At 33.4% G+C, this 17,276-nt stretch overlaps 1 protein-coding gene across 2 annotated transcripts in view; it reads right to left on the bottom strand.

Annotated features, from left to right (window-relative positions):
* Nucleotides 1–17,276, bottom strand: part of LOC150099734 (uncharacterized) — a 97,864-nt gene that overhangs the window by 10,218 nt on the left and 70,370 nt on the right. For both annotated transcript variants that reach the window (XM_090404390.1, XM_090404391.1), the window contains exon 5: nucleotides 6,896–7,158. In XM_090404390.1, the coding sequence (XP_090260516.1) occupies nucleotides 6,896–7,158 (263 nt within the window). The remainder of the gene's footprint in view (nucleotides 1–6,895; nucleotides 7,159–17,276) is intronic.

Genomic DNA, 17,276 nt, shown 5'->3' with positions numbered 1-17,276 from the left:
GTCACTGTTGATCAAAATTGGCATATGTAATTTTCCCATTCTCCTCAATCTGTCAAACATGAAACAACTATTCAACATTCCTTCATAGTTTCTTTCTTCTACTGCTGTCTTTTGGAACAGTCCTCCCTTATATGTATCAACAAAATTCTTCACGACTCTATTTAAAAATAAACTAAAGTACTGTACAATAAAACTGTAGCTGTTCGTACGTTGAAGGGATATCAGATAAAATAAACAGAATACAACCTTAATGCCACCTTTAAACCCCCTGCTCAACTCATCTCCAAGGATCCACTTCCTCTGCTGGCCCACTCTGGAGTACACCATATTCATTGACCTTGTAATTTGCCCTATATAGGTGAAACAATGTGCAATTCTTATCAGAAAAAATGAACATAAATGGCACATTAAATTTAACAACTAGGGTAAAACTGGCCTTTCTGAATGTGTCCTAAATACTTGACTGGAAAGGCACCATTTACATGACACCAAAACATGGTATGAGAGTAAATTTAAGGAATCATGTGAAATTCTTAACAATAATGATGGTCTAAAAATCCCAAGAATATGGATGGTGCATATTCTACACACACAATCTTTTGGTCTAAGAATTAATTATAATTAGGACTGGAAGTAATCTAGGATCTTAACTTTAATATAACAACACTTATGTTAAATTATGGATTATGCCATCACTTTTGCTACATTAAAACTATATGAATTTGTTATCTGATATGTTATAAATAGAATATAGCTTTGATGTAGTTTTCTTTCCACTAGAGGTCATGCCAGTAGAATAACAGTTGTTCAAACCATTGTCACTTCAGCATACTGTTTGAAATGTAATTTAGTTTGTCTGTGTCTGTGTATATATATGTGTGTGTTTTTGTACTGACAAAGACAAATGGTACACATAGGGCCGGCGGAAGCGTGCATGCAGGCGTCGCTACAATGGGGGTGCCGGCGCCAGGGAATGGTTCATAAGTTAATTTTTAAGAAACAAAATTTTTATCATAAAAACAAAATAATTCTTAGAATGATCAATATTAAAATAAATGAAGCCGTATACACTGAATAAAAATTTAAAAAAAAATGTAGCTGCCTCTTTGATCAGTCGGCTGTTTACAATTTTGCAGCTAGAGCAGGCTAAACACAACATTCTTGCCTGCAGAATGTTGTGTCTACTGCAGTCTATCTAAAGTGAAACAGTGAACAGTTTTTATATGCAGAAATAAATTTTCGTACAAAACATTTGTTGTTTTGTACGAAAGTACAAAGCAACAAATGTTTTGTACTTTTGTATGAGTCATATGGTACACATCTCTGTAGGCTACTGACAGTAGTGCAGTGCAGACTATTATTTCGTCTGTGTCATGTTGTGTAATAATTTCTTGTGGGTATAAAATAGAAATGGAATCAAAAATTAAAAAAAAAAAGTTATCCTGTGCACAAAATCTTAAGCGTCACGCTGCGAAAGAAGCAGATATTAAGAAACAAACTGGGGCTCTTAATAAATTTGTTAAAATATTAAAATATTCTGATGCAGATTGTAACCAACTCGATACATCAGAAATGAGAGTTGAAGAACCATGCACATCATCCAGTTTGCATGAAGGTACTACTGCAACTATTGAACAAGATAATTGAACATGATTTAAGTGAAAAATAGTTAGGATTTAGTCAACTACAACAAGATTTAGTTGTAGTTGACCACGAAACTAACACATTGTTAGTCTCTGTGAATTTAGAAGATCCAGGTGAACGGGGAAATATTGATGAAAAATTATGAGTGGTTTTAATTGAAATGGGGCCTGTTCAAAATAAAAATATAATATATCCCAGAGATACATATGGTCGTAAATTTGGCGACACATATTATAATAGAAAAATGGAAAACGGGAGCTCATGCGAAGAACATGGCTCATTTATTCCGAAACTTTAAATTCTGTTTTTTGCTTTTGTTGCAAACTTGTCGCACCCACTGAGTCTTATACAAGGTTATAACAATTGGAGAAATGTAAGTACAACTTTACATAGACATGAGACTAGTTTAATTCACATGAAAAATTTTTTAAAATGGAAGGAGCGTGATAAAAATTTAAAAAAACAAAACTATTGATTTCCAGACTCAAAGCATGTATGAAATGGAAAAGAAACATTGGACGAGTGTTTTAGAATGCTTGATTGAAATTATAAAATTTCTTGGTAACCGAAATTTAGCTTTTAGCAGATCATCTGATAAATTATATGAAAAATAAAGACAATTTTTTAAAATTAGTCAAACTGTTTGGGAAGTTTGATCCCGTTATGGAAAATCATGTTGAAAGGGCCTACAACGAAACAATAGAGTACACTATTTGAGTAAAGACAGTCAAAATGAAATATTGGAAACTTTAAGTAACGCAATCAGGGATACAATTTTATTATCAATTCGAAAATCTAAATATTATTCCATAATTTTAGACTGCACACCTGATGCAAGTAAAACAGTACAAATGACCATTATTATTTGCTTTGTTTCCTGTGACAATGGAATTGTCAAGATCGGGGAAAAACGTTTTTAGGTTTTGCAGATATATCAGATTCCACAGGACGTGGTTTATGTGCAACAATAATGGAAAAATGGAACATTCCCATTGAAGACAAGTGAGGTCAAGGGTATGACAATGGGGCAAATATGGGCTCCAAAATTTGCTTTTGAACAAAAATCCTCTAGCTTTTTACGTGCCATGTGCTGCTCATACTCTAAATTTAATCATTAACGATGCAGCAAAAGTGAATGCAGATGCAATTAGTTTCTTTGCAATTATTCAAGAAATATACAATTCTTTTCATTCTCTTACAAACGTTGGGCAATCCTTTTAAAGTTTAAAAAAATTAACATTGAAACAGCCATCAGAAACGCGATGGGATAGTAAAATTAATGCAATCCGCCCTCTACGATATCAGTTAGGAGAAATTTATGATGCACTTTTTGAAAATTTTAATAAAGAAACTCAGCATGAAGCACAAACATTATGTGCTAAAATAAAGGACTACAAATGCTTCAAGACAAAAATATGAACATTACACTTGCTTTAGAATCTATCGAAAACTTAAAAATATTCTTACAAGAGTATCGATCAGATACAAATTTTAAAGAAGTTCTTAAAACAGCAAAAGAACTGAGTGAAGAGGTGGACGGAGAACAAGAATTTAAAACTTGTACGGAAGTTTGACGACGAAAGAAGACACGACAATTTGACTACGAGCATCATGACGAAACGCCACAATCGCCAGAAGATAAATATAGAGTGAATGTGTTTTATACACTTTTAGACGTTGCAATGTGTTTGTTAATAGAACGTTTTGAACAACTAAAAGATATGATAATTTCAATTTCTTGTATAGATTACTACAAATTAATAACGAAGGTTTACGAAAAATTTGCGACGATTTAGAGGTTCTCTTGAAGGACTGCGACAATAAAAACGTAAATGCAATAGAATTATATGACGAGTTATGTGCTTTCCGGGATATTTTTCAGATGGATAATTTAAATATTCAAAAGCACTTTCGATATTCTTAATTTTATTGTGCCCAATTATTTATCTTTCCCTAACTTTTCAATTGCTTTAAATTCTATTAACCTTAACTGTTAGTGTAGTGAGTAGTGAACGTTCCTTTTCCAAGTTGAAATTGATTAAAACCTACTTAAGAACATGTATGTCACAAAAAAGGCTTGTTAGTTTGGCATTAGACGTTAATACCATTATTTCTAATTTTGTGAATATGAAATCAAAAACCTAAAAATTTTAATTAAAAAAATTTCAAGTATATTTATGTAATTTAATTTATTTTCTGTTATTCTGTAAAGATATTATTTTTTGAATATTTATATTAAATGTTCTAATCATTTCTGAATTCTTTTATTATTTTGTCATCTATCTTGAGTTTCTTTTAATTTCCTAAAAGATAGTTCCACTTATAAAAATTATTACAAGTTACTAAGAATTTAGTAACTTGTAAAATGCAAGAATTTTTTAAACTTTAGTTCAAATAAATTTTAATTTTAATTTTGTTAGCGATTCGGGTCAGTGAGAAGGCTATAATCCCTGTATCATTATATTCAACAATTAAAGTGAAGTGGCTTTATCAAAATTTGCTTTAACTTTTGATAATTTTTTGAATATACGGGTTTTTAATGATTGTCCTGCCTAGTCAACACTCCCAGTTCGTTACATTTAGCGAACCAACGTGTGGCTGTTCTGTCAAAATTTATTTAAGAAATTTCAAATAATTTAAATTTTTATTATCGTAAAAGAACCACACACACTCCCGGGTTGTTACAGGGACGCTTAGATAGAAATTGCATGCGGGCGTCAAAGACCCTAGCGCCGGCTCTGGGTACACACACAGTTCAGATACACAGCAGACAATGCAGATAGGATTAACCACATTTCAGTGTGGTGGTTAATCCTATCTGCATTTGCCACATTGCTACACTCGAATACTACCAATAGCATGACAAACATTTCACAAAGGCAGAAGAGTAGGAAGAGAGAAAGCATGTTAACTACATATGCATTTGAGGCTATTATTAAGATAATAATAGCCTAAAAACACCACACCTGAAAAATATAAACAAAAGAAACAGAATAAGAAAGAATACTATGAAATTTCAAATGTCATTAAATAAAAAGTGATGTCCTCTTTAATAATAAAAAAAAATGCCATCAGACACCCCTAAATCATTACTATGAATTTAAATACCAGTTAAAGTTTTGACAAATTTTTGAGGTAGAAGACATGAAAAAAAAAAACATTCAGTAAAAAGTTAATATAGGTAAAAAATTAGATACAAATATTATGGTTTAGTTAAACTATCATAAGTGTGAAAGAATGAATACTTGAAAGATTCAAAAAACAACAGTGCAAGCACATGAAGAGGGGCAATCTTTCTTTGTATCACCAAAGCACTATATGAAAAACTACTGTACTATTAAGAGCCTCTATATTAAAAAAAAATTAAATGCAATTTTTAATAAAACTGTGTATGCATTTTTTTTATTGTATGTATCATGCAGTTATCACTCTACTAGAGAAAAGTGGACTCTTAAATTAGCAAAAATCTCCATACCATTGTAATTTAAGAACAAGCTCTTACTAATTCTTGGTACTCAAATTAATATCAGTACTTTTAGGTAGTCATCTGGTCTTTTAAACTTTGGCTTCTTTGAATAATTGGGTTTAGTGTTTTCTGGAAAGCTGCTAGCCGAACCAGAAAACACTTCCTGTATTAGCCTGGTATACTGATGTAAGCTTCATACCTATGTGGGCCTTCTGGAAGTATACACTTCTGGTATGCTTTGCCTACATGCATCACCTATTCACCTCCACACCATGATGAGGTACAGGTAAGATTCATAACATCCCATCTTATTTAATTTAATTTAGTGATGGATGAAAGAATAGAAGTAAACAAATGGAAAAATGCGGAGTACAAATTAAAAATGAAAAGAATTGGTTATGCTGATATAATCTTATCAGCAGAAAATTATGATCCACAGAGATTACTAAATACATTCAAAAGTGCAGCAGAAATGAAAAATATGAAGATATCAATAGTAAAAACTAAATGACAGTTGCCAAGGAACCCATAAGATGCAAATTTGAAATCAAATGGAAAATAATATATATTTAGTAATAGAAATAAACAATTATGGCTCACACAACATACACAAGAACAAGCAATAAAAGCTAGTAGAATATCTGGTGTTGTCGAACAGTCTCATCTGAAAGAATAACATAAGCAAAGAAACAAAAATAAGAATTGACAAGTAATCAGACAGTACTAACATGTGCAGCAACTATAAAAATCAGATAACTCAATGAAACCATTGAGAAAAATTGAAGGTATAACAATATTATTAAGCAAAATCTGGAGCTCACAAATCAGAGAAAATTGTAAAATACAGCCATTGAATGATTAGTTCCAAAAATAGAAGAGAAAAATCATATGGAAAGAATGCAAGATAACAGATAAGCAAAGTAAAGAACTGGATACCATAGGGAAAGAGAAACAGAGGAAGACCAATGAAAAGATGATGGGATGGTCTTGAAAGTGGAGGCACCACAAGCATTCACACTTAAAAATGAAGAACTTTTAGGTATTTTCTTAATGATGTGAAATGAATGAATCCATATCAGAACTGTTACTTCCATTAATAGGGTATAAGCAGAGTCCTCTAGAAGTCATTCCCCTAACATTTCGATTTGCACTTCATAATTTCTGAAAGCTGCATCACAAATTTGCCCACAAAATTTGGTGCAGTTGATTCTTACTATGAAAGACATATTAAATTCACTGTTATAACTAAGGAAAAATCCCAACCTAAGCTTCAATGGCAGAAGCTATGCTAAAGGAAGTTTACTACAGTAAACTAGTGGTCCCTATAAGCTTGCTATACTGAGAGTCAACTGTATAATCTTAGCAAGATAATAAAGTGACCAAATCTATTCTTAGTTGCTTAGGTCACTTTGATAGATATGATTTTTATGTATTTCATCTAGCAACAAGCATCCAAGTTATCTATGTTTCTAAGAAATAAAATCTTCAGGTCATGTAAACAAATAGGACTACTTCAAAAATAATGAAGTTAACTAAGTAATCTATGATACTGCATGGATTGTTAAGTTTCATGTAGTATATTTATTTTTTGCAACTTTAGACACAGCTTATCTAGTAGTGATAAGCATAAAATACAAGTATATATATTAAGTTTCAATTAAGCATGTCATTATTCATGTCAGCAATATCAAGCTTATTTTGTCATTTTTTAGTATTTAATAAAACACTTATATATATATATAAAAAAAAAAAAGTTTTAGTATAATTTCTATGTTTAAATCATACCTTTCTTCTGTTTGCCAGCTTCCATATTCCTCTTTTTTGCGATGTAACTGTTGAATATGAGATCCAACCTCACTGCCTATATTTTGAAATATATTTATTTTATGCTTAGTCTTCTTTTTTCGTAACTGACTAGGATGAGGAAGACCATATGTGTTGAAAGTTTTATTCTTTTTACTGTGGAATGTTCCTATAGTGGATGGTAATGGGTGCAACTTGATACAAGTTATGTCATCACTGGATTTTTGAGGAAAGTGCCTGCTTTCCTAAGATTAGTGAAGAAAATATCTATAAGCTAACCCTTGTTAGCTTATGGTATGAAAAATAAAGCGAAAAACAATTTAGCAGATATTTTAAGAGAGGAATACTGCTGATACAGAATTCCTGCCGGTTAACCCGGCAGGAATTCTCTATCATGAATATGGCCAAATGATAATGAATATCAATTCAATGTTACCAATTATAAGATTATACAACTATATTAATGATGAAGATGAAAAGATGACTGTGTGCTCATCCTGTTTGGACTTGCTAAGTTTGTGTAAGGATGTTTGTATAAGTAAAGCATTACATCTGAACAATTGTTACACCTGATATCTTGAGAATATAATATCCTCAGTCATCATGGTGTAACATGAAAAATAAATAACATAAATAAAAACCCCTGCATAAAAAGGATAATTTAATTAATAAAATATTCTTGCATCCAGTATAAATTGAGTAAAATGTAAAGGTCTATTGTTTAGTTAAGATAACAAAAGAAAAGAATGTATTAAGATGTATTATGACTAAGCAAGGAATTTGTATTAAATAAGTAGCTAACTAAGAATTAATATAGTAATGCGATTAAGAATGAAAGAGTTAAGTGCATAAGTATAAAAGAATGAGTCATGAAATACGCTATGTAAGAGGCTACAGATTAAGCATTAAGTAGAATTCTGAGAAAAGGTTTGAAAGGGGGTTAAGATAGAGGCTAACAAGAGAAATAACGGAATATCGCTTAGGGCCTATACCCGGATAGAAACTTCGTTATGAGTTGCCGATCAAAATGACGTATGGCGGCAAAATGCTACCCAATTGGTAGACAGACGAAAAACAAGTAGGAGGCGGGAGAAAGAAGTAAGAAAGGCCGCCGCTAGGGGAGCAGCTATAAAAGGGTTGGTAACCCCCCCCTCGAGGCTTTTTGAGAAGAGTAGGCTCTTTTGGGTGTTTGGGAGAAGATGTTTAGATAGTCAAGGAGGCTTTAGGCCTTTTTGCCTTTTGCCAGAGGAGAAGAAACGTTTGGATAGTCGCGGTGGTTTTAGTTTGGTTTTTCTGAGTGGAGAGATATGGCTTATATCCTCATGCCACAACAAGGAATCGAAGGTGAGCGGGAAAGCTATTCCCGTATTCCTATGTAGAAAGCAAAATAGAGTCATAGGAAGCTGTGACAATATCGATGTCCTCATTTCGGATAGTACAGCCGTCGGCACAGATGTTTATATAGCCCTGAATTGCAAGAAGTTATGCAAGCAAGTTCGTTCAGTAGAAGGTAAAGGCCCGTAAGTGAAGCTAAAGAAAGGTATTGTGAATTTTGTCTTATGTTAACTAGAAGTTGTTTGTGATAGGTACCATTGTCATAATACGGAACTGTTAAAGTGTTTAGGGAGAAAGTATAATAGGACTTTAGAATTTGATAGAGAGTGTTAAAAGTAAGCTAGCTAGTGTTGATAATTTGTGAATAATTAATTGTCCTAAGAATCTTGAGTGCATACTATATTGTAAAAGGAAAGTTAATGACATAGTTGTGTGTTAATGAAGTAAATGGTTTTGTTAATATTGAGTTAGATTAGTGTGGATTGAGTAATCAAGTAGCCTGAGGAATTTGAATGCCTAGTGTGATGTGTAGAGAATCGGAATTGTCATAAATATGTGCTAGAGTAGTTAATGATTTTGTTAGTGTACTTGAAGTTGAATAATCTAATAGTGTGTGGTAATCTAATTTGTCCATGTTAAGTAAATTCATGTTTTGTATGAAATTTTGTGGCGGCATGATCGTAGTAACTTTTGTCAAATCATAGCCCAACTACTTGTATTAAGCTAATTTTAGTGTATAAGTAATTTAGTTGAGTATTTTGATATGTACCATGTTTAGAGAAATAATAAACCTTTTGTTTAAAAAAAAAAAAAAGGTTGTCTGATATTGCTAATCCAATGCACCGCTTAGAAACATTCGAGCCTAATCACGCGGGGAATTAATGTTAAGAAACGGGAAGTTAAGGAATTAATGTTGAATAGCAAGAAATAGTGTCACGACTGCAATAGTTACACTTTCAGATATTTGAGTTCCTTTTCTCTGTTTATGTATAAAATATCTTAAAACTAAATATCCCAAAGGGCGCAGTTAAAATACAAATACTAGGGATACTACGGGGAACAATAACTCAGATATTAGTAGAAATTTTGGTGATGTCTTGAAAGTAGAAGTTAGAAGAATATAAACGAAGGCAGTTTGTAGGACAAACAAAATTGTAAGATAGAAAGGGACATAACACAATTGTCTGAGTCATGTATACTCTCCTCTGTAGTCTGCATGACTCAGACAATTGTGTCTGAGTCATATAAGTTATCCCCCTATACAGAAAAGCATAGGGGGATAACTTATATCTGTACACAAATGCTAGGAATATAAGGAACAATGATGTTAATTTTGTTGCCTTAGTGAATATGTTGTAGCCTCATACTGGCATTAGTGAGACCTGGCTCTCAGAAGCAGATATACTAACTGGTATTGACTGTAAAAGTTAGAATTTTTAGGAGAGACAGACAAGAGAGGAGGAGGTGTTGATGTTAATGCTATGGGATGATTTCAGTCCAATTATTGAAATATCAGTCTGAAGCTATTTGGCGTGAGATGGTATCTATCAAGATCAAATACATGGTGTTGTGTTGCTACAGACTTAACAGATCAGCTGCTAGTGACTATGAAGTGCATCAGCAAATAAATCTAATCGGTACTAAATGAATAATCATCACAGGTGACTTTAATTATCTGAACATTGATCTGGTACCAGTGAAATGTCATGAAAACAACAAAGCTTAATTTTTTAACTGTTGTGTGACAATTTCCTTAAACAGCAAGTTACAGAAGGAGTTCATGATAAAGGAGTATTAGATTCAACTATAGCATCGGGGGGGGGGGGGGGGGGGGGTAGGATCTCAGTAAAAGATACGAATGTTGTGCCTACAGTTAGTAACAGTGATTATGTTGTACTGACCTAGAAAGTAACCAAGTATATATGGATATACTATTTATAAAAAAGTTACATACTGAACTTGAAAGCTGGAAATTATGAAAAACTGAGGAGAATACTGACTTCAATCCCACAGTACTGGTTGCTAAACAGGAAAAATATCAGTACTGCGTGGGAAGTGTTTAAAAAAATACATTGCTAATTGGAATGTGTCCCTAAAGTTTGAAATATAAACAGGTTGGGAGAGAAATGAATGTGTACACTGCTTTGGAAAAAATCAAAGGGCACCCCCCCATGGGTAAGGTGCATCGTACCATGTAACAAGTCATGTTTGTAGCCAGTATAAATTGAAGGAATTTGATATGTCCCAAGTCAGTGCAACTGTGTCTGGGTGAAATGGCTGCAAGAAGGGAACTGACAAAATTTGAAAGAGGAGGTGTGATAGGATGATGCAGGCCCATCTGTTTGACAAATTGGGCTATCCCATGTCAATAATCAGTGATATCATGCTGAGATGAGAGCGCAAGGAGTCAACCGCAAGTATTTTCATGAATGCTACTTCACTGAACTAGCTACCATCATCCCTTTTCTCTAATTGTATAAGATTAGCACAGCCATGTTCTAATTAGAGATGCTGGTCAATATCTATATCCAAACTCAATGCACCAAATTCTCATTCACTTCTTTCATTTTATCCAGCTCTCTTCTCTGGAATATTCTCCCTCCCCCACTGTGAGTGGAGGAGTTAATATACACACACACATATATATATATTTGTTTTAAGAAATGAATGTTGGTATTTGTTTATTTTTTTTTTTTTTAATAATTTTTACTGTCTTTTGAGACAGCAAAACAAGGATATTAGGAAAGCACTTGACACTGGTAGCATCCAGGAACCAGCATCTTCAGAGCACAAAACAACATGTTATAGTTTACATGTGATAATGACTAAGTGAAACGATTCAAATTGTAATGGACAAAAGATCTAAAGTCCTAATTTAGCATCCTCTAATGTTGTAAAAAAGAAGTATTACAGCTATGTATAAGATAAGGTTCCCAAATTAATGTAACCATGGATGACTAAAAATAATCTTTCAGACTTGTAATGACTTCTTTGTAGCACAATGGTTTCTTCCATTTAATCCTGTGTGATGGAGTGTCCAAAGCATGGTCTGCTAGTCCAGACTTGACATAATAATGGTAGCAAATGTATTTTTTATGTTCTCCAAGGTGGATGTTAACAGATCTTCCTGTCTGTCCATAGTAGGCTAAGTCACAGGGAACCTCATACACTCCATGATATGCTAGGACAGGGTTTCTTAAACTTTTTCTATGCCGGAACACTTCACAAATCCTGAAATTTTCACGGAACACCTTGGTTATTTTGTATTCTATTAATTAATAATTAATTGGTAATTTAGCTGGTTTTTATTATTAATTAATAATTGGCAATTAATTATAAATTAATAATTAATTAAACATTAATTATAGTTTAATTTGATTGATTTGATTAAAGCTTCAATAAACCATCATTAAATTAATTTGTGCTGATTTTCATTGACATATCCTATTCTGATCACCAAATATATTTATAATATCATTATAAGTACTTACAAGTGAATACAGACTTTTTCTCCTGTGTGCTGGTAGTTTTCCCCACCTTTTGTATATCCTGGAGATCGTTTTGTAGGCTTGAGGTGGATGACTCACTATCTGTTCCGTCACAAACATCTCCAATAAGAGATTTCTTAATACCAAAATTAAACAAAGTCCCTTGTCTCTTATTCATATTAGATTTTAAATCTGTATTCCTATTACTTTTAAAAAAATTACGGCACTCTGGTTTCAGAACAAGCACTTGCACACTTCAATACGAACTTGCGAAGAAAGTATTCAGTATTACTAGATTTGAGAACCGGATACAGACTACTACCTTGATCTTCAATTTCAGTGGAAAAATTTACTTTATACTTCCTTGCTGATTGGTCACTAACATTTGCAACACAGATGTTATTTCGTTCGGTTTTGAGAACACGCTGCCCATTGTTGTAATAGGCTTGCAGGCAATTTTTATGATCGGTCATAAACGGCGGTATTCTCTTTCCCGATTGTTGAAACATTTCGATGTGTGATAATTAACAATAATTCGTGAATATTTCCATGTTTAAAAATATGGCGCTTGGTTACTGACATTTGCTACACCGAAGTCATTTCTTTCAGTTTTGAGAACAGAGGACATGCCACCATTGTTATAATTCACTTGCAAGCAATTTTTATGACCGGTCATAAACAGTGGTATTCCCTTTCCCAAATGTTGAAAGGTTTCTATGTGTGAAAATTAACGATACACAGATGTTATTAGACGTTCTGGGTCTGAGGTTTTCGACATATTCACGAATATTATTCTCCTCAGAATATTTCCACTATAAAATATTTATTCAGGAAAAATGCTTAGAAAACTAAAATGACAAATTCCAGAACTTCTTGCTGAACACCTATTCACCTTCTACGGAACACTAGTGTTCCGTGGAACACAGTTTGAGAAACCCTGTGCTAGGGAATGGAGTTTATCCTTAGGAAAGCAGATCAGAGTTGCTATTTAACATTTAGTGCAAAGGTCATATTTTTTAGTACTTTATCTTCTATGATACCTGAGAAATAGAGAATAGGAATAGTGGTGTTTCATTTTTGTGTACTTGATGAGGGAGAAGTAAGAGTACCATTTTATGAATTTTGTACATTTGTCCTTGAATTTCTTTTTTCCATGCACTTTAAATTGCAAGGAAAAATCTATAAACAGACTAATGGTACTGCAATGAGTTCCCACTATTGTAGACAAAATACTACATGGTCTTCTGACTTTCCCCTCATGAAGCACACAAGAACAAAACACTAATTCTATTCCCTCTGTCCAAGGCACATCAGAAAAGTTTGTCAAAGTCCTATGAAGTTCTTCGTGACTGTGAAAGAAAGTGAATGACAACATATAGAATTCTATCTATTGTCTTTGTGCATATACAGACTAGTATCCAAAAGCTAAGGATGAACTACATTTTTATCTCCATATGAAAAAATTTTCATGCCTACATCCAAATGTGGATATAAATTTATTGTAGGCATACTAATAAATTATATTACACAAAAAATGTGTTATAAATTTCACACAAATTAATTTGCAATACATTTTTGTCAAAAGTTACAAATTTCCTAAGGACATAGTTAAGGAATTAATTTACAGTGCTGACAGAAAACTATGTGGAGAGACATTTCAGTATGGAATATGTCCACCCCACTGCAATGCAGCACTCACAGTTTCATATCATGCTTAGCATGGTACGACATCAAATTATTCAGGAGTTCTTGCACCTGAATATTTGAGACAAATTAGCCCGCTCCTCCTCCTCCAAAGCAAGCATAAAGCTTTGTTTTGTAGAGGGGAATTTCAAACAGCAATGCCTCTCTGTATTGTGTCTCAAATGTGTTCTATAGGGTTGAGATCTGAGGAGCCTGCTGGCCACTCGATTTGATTAATATCCTTGGTCTCCAGAAGAATCTCCACTGCTCATGTACAATGTGGTGTGGCATTGTCATCCATAAAAATGAATTCTTCACATACACACGGAGCAATCGAACATGACATGGAAGAACTTCATTGCAATATTGTTCACCACTTATAGTCCCTTTTTCCAGCACTTTTAGCTTGGTGTGTTAATTAAACATAATGCCTAACCACACCATGACCCCAGCACCTTCATATCTATCCCTTCCAAGAACATTCTCATGATGGTAAGTAGTACCACTTTCACACCAGATCAAGTATTGTCTATAATAAACATTATGTAGGAATCTCAACATAAACATTAACATAAGAAACACTAAAATTACTCTCACTTGTAAAGAGTACATTAGCCTGTTGGTGTCTTGTCCAATTTTTATGGATATAGCACCAGTGAAAACGTGCTATATGATGGGATGAAGGGACACACACACACGATAGGATAAAGAGATGCAGACTACATGCTTAATGGTGGTAGTAGAATGGAAGCGTCAAACTAGAGACCGGTTTGTACTTCAATCAGTTAAGATTTTGGAGAAATTAGTGAGAGATCATATACAGCATTGGGCAGATGAGGGTAATGCTATCTGTGAGGGTCAGCATGGGTTTGTTAAGGAGAGCTCATGTTTTAGTATTTTGATCCCATCTCATCTCATTAAGATACTTGTTTTTTGCTAAAACAGGTAAAATGTCAGAGAATCCAAAGTGAAAACACAGCAGAAACACTCCAAAAAAAAGGAAAACATCTAACTGAAATATCAGCAATACCACTGACATCAAGTGTCTCGACATAAACATTATGTAGGAATCTCAACATAAACATTAACATAAGAAGAAGAAAAATGACACAAGACAAACATCTCTGGCCTTCATCCAATAAAATCTAATCTGACCTTGTGAAGTTAATGAAACCAACATATTATCTCTTCACACACCCACGGCAGTGTTAGAAATGTGGATACAAGGAACCAAACGCCTCTGACTTGCAGCCATCAAAGGGTAACCTGACCTTTTAAACTCAGTATAATCAACATATGACCATTCCTACTGAAATAAAAACAGCCAACAATGCCAAAAAACCAATACAGACATGCACGCACCAACAACACACACACACACACACACACACACACGCACACCACCATGATGTGATGCTGGTGCACCTAAAACTTTTCAGTAGTTTTGAAATATCAGACTTTGAAAACTGGACTCTTTCCATGTTTTCTACACTAACACCCAAATCACTGTTCTGAACAACCCTGTTTTATTGCTCCCTCAGACTGCTATTAAACTAGGAGACTATTGGCATGGAAAAGAGTCCAATTTTCAGAGTCTGATATTTCAAAAAAAAAAAGGTTGTTCTGTAATATTATAAAGGTAAGGTAATCATATGATATGAAAAGTTTGAACTTTACGGGGGGGGGGGGGTGATGTTTTCTGTCTGACATCTTGTAATCTTTAGAATATTACATAGAAATAATGTGTGTATGTGTGGTGTGTGTACATACATACATACACACACACACTGCCCTGCCAAAAGTTATTGACTTTTGGTTTATGTCTTAGACATAGTTTTATTTTGCCATTTCAAATTGTCAAAGTAAAACTAAAATGCCTTCACAAATTGATAACAGATCCTAGATTACTCAATTTTATTAAATACCATCAAACCAATTCAGAATCATCATCAGTTTGAATCATTCTGTAAAATTTTGCCAATGAAAATGATCCAAATGAAACCAAAATTGAATCACATTTTGATACAATATTTACATATTCATGAATATTGTATTAAATTTCATCCAGTCAGTGTTATTACAATATATCATTTTGATACATTTCACTTCTATGTGCAATGCAAATAATGCAACTGAAACAAAAACTGAATGACTCAACAAATGTTTGTGGGAATACCAAATACCACATAGCAATACAATAATTCAGCCAAAATTCCATAACAATTTGTGGTCTTAAAATAAACAAAATGAATTCAATAGGTATCTTGTCGTCGTCTGGTAGCATCCTCTAAAAAGAGGGTTGCAGTTCTTCTCCATTTCTCTTGGTCTGTTGCCTCCGTCATTCTTAAACCAGTCCATTCCACAATGTCATTAAACCACTCTTTGGTTGGCCTTCCACGTCTTCTCTTCCCTTCAGCTTTCTCTTGTAATATAGTTCTTGTCAGATGTCCTGCAAATCTGCTCTTTCTTTTCATAATGTTTTTAAGCAGTGTTCTTTCCATCCCAACTCTTCTTAAAACTTCTTGATTTGCTATTCTTTCTGTATAGCTAATCTTTTCCATCCTTCTATAACACCACATTTCCAATGCATTAATTCTTTCCATATCTCTCTTTCTGAGTGTCCATGACTCACTTCCATAACTTGCAATACTCCAGACTGTTTCTTTAACTACTCCTCACACTTATTTTAATATTCTTATTTATTAAAATTCTCTTCATTTTCATAAATGCCAATTTAGCTTTACCTATTCTATTTCTAATGTCCAACTCTGAAGTTCCTTTCTCTGAGATCCAACTACCTAAATATTGAAATCTTTCCTCCACATCTTATCTTTGCATTATCTCTTATTTTTCTGCCCATTATCATTATCTTAGTCTTCTTTGTGTTAATCCTTAGTCCGTACTCTTCACAGGAGTTTTCAATTCTTTGAACAATTTGTTGTAATCCATTTTCGCTTTCTGCCATCACCACTACATTATCTGCATACCTTAAGTTATTGATGATTCTTCCGTTTATTTTTATTCCTCCTACATCCTCAAGTGCTTCTCTAAGCATTCACTATAAAGGTTAAATAATAATCGTGATAACTTACATCTTTGTCTAACTCCTCTCTCCACCAGGAATTCTGTTTCCTCTCCATTTACATATACCGACACTGTTTGTGTCCAATATATTCTCTTTAAGATTTCCAAATCATACAAGTCAATATCAATATTTTCTAGAATATCAAAAAAAGCCTTTTATGTTTCCGTGTATCAAATGCCTTTTCAAAATCTAGAAATCCCAAAAACACCTTTCCACCATGGATTAGTGTTTTCTCCCCAATAATTCTATAAACAAATTATAGCCTCTCTAGTTCCTCTGTTAGTTTGGAAACCAAACTGCTCTTCATTCATTTCTTTTTCTATTTTACTCATAATTCTCTCCAAAATTATTTGTGCCAGAATTTTTGCTGTGTGAGTTATAAGATTTATCATTCTAAAATTATTAGTCTAAAACTCCCACCTGTTTTGGAATGGGGATAAAAATTGATCTTCTAAACTCCTCTAGTAATTCTTGTCCCTTGTAAATTCCGTTAATAATTTGCCATAACTCTTCCATACCTTTTTCACCTATATTTCTTATAAGTTCTATCTGTATACTATCTATTCCATGGTATTTTCCTTCTTTCATCTTTTGAATTGCTAGATTCAATTCTTCCCTCATGATGTATAACCTCTGCCCACTATACTCTTTCATTCGATTTTCTTCTCTTTCTCTGTCTTCATGCAGTTTACCTACATATTCCTCCCATCTCTGCAACAATATCTTCTCTTTTTCTATCAAAGTTTCACCTCTTTCATTCTTGACTGCTCCA

Source organism: Typopeltis vanoorti, chromosome 14 (assembly GCF_054136105.1).
Source record: "Typopeltis vanoorti isolate ZY-2024b chromosome 14, IOZ_Tvanoo_1.0, whole genome shotgun sequence".
NCBI classification, from domain to species: Eukaryota; Metazoa; Arthropoda; class Arachnida; order Uropygi; family Thelyphonidae; genus Typopeltis; species Typopeltis vanoorti.
The sequence above is the reverse complement of the archived record's forward strand: the minus strand, read 5'-3'. Positions and strand labels throughout refer to the sequence as shown.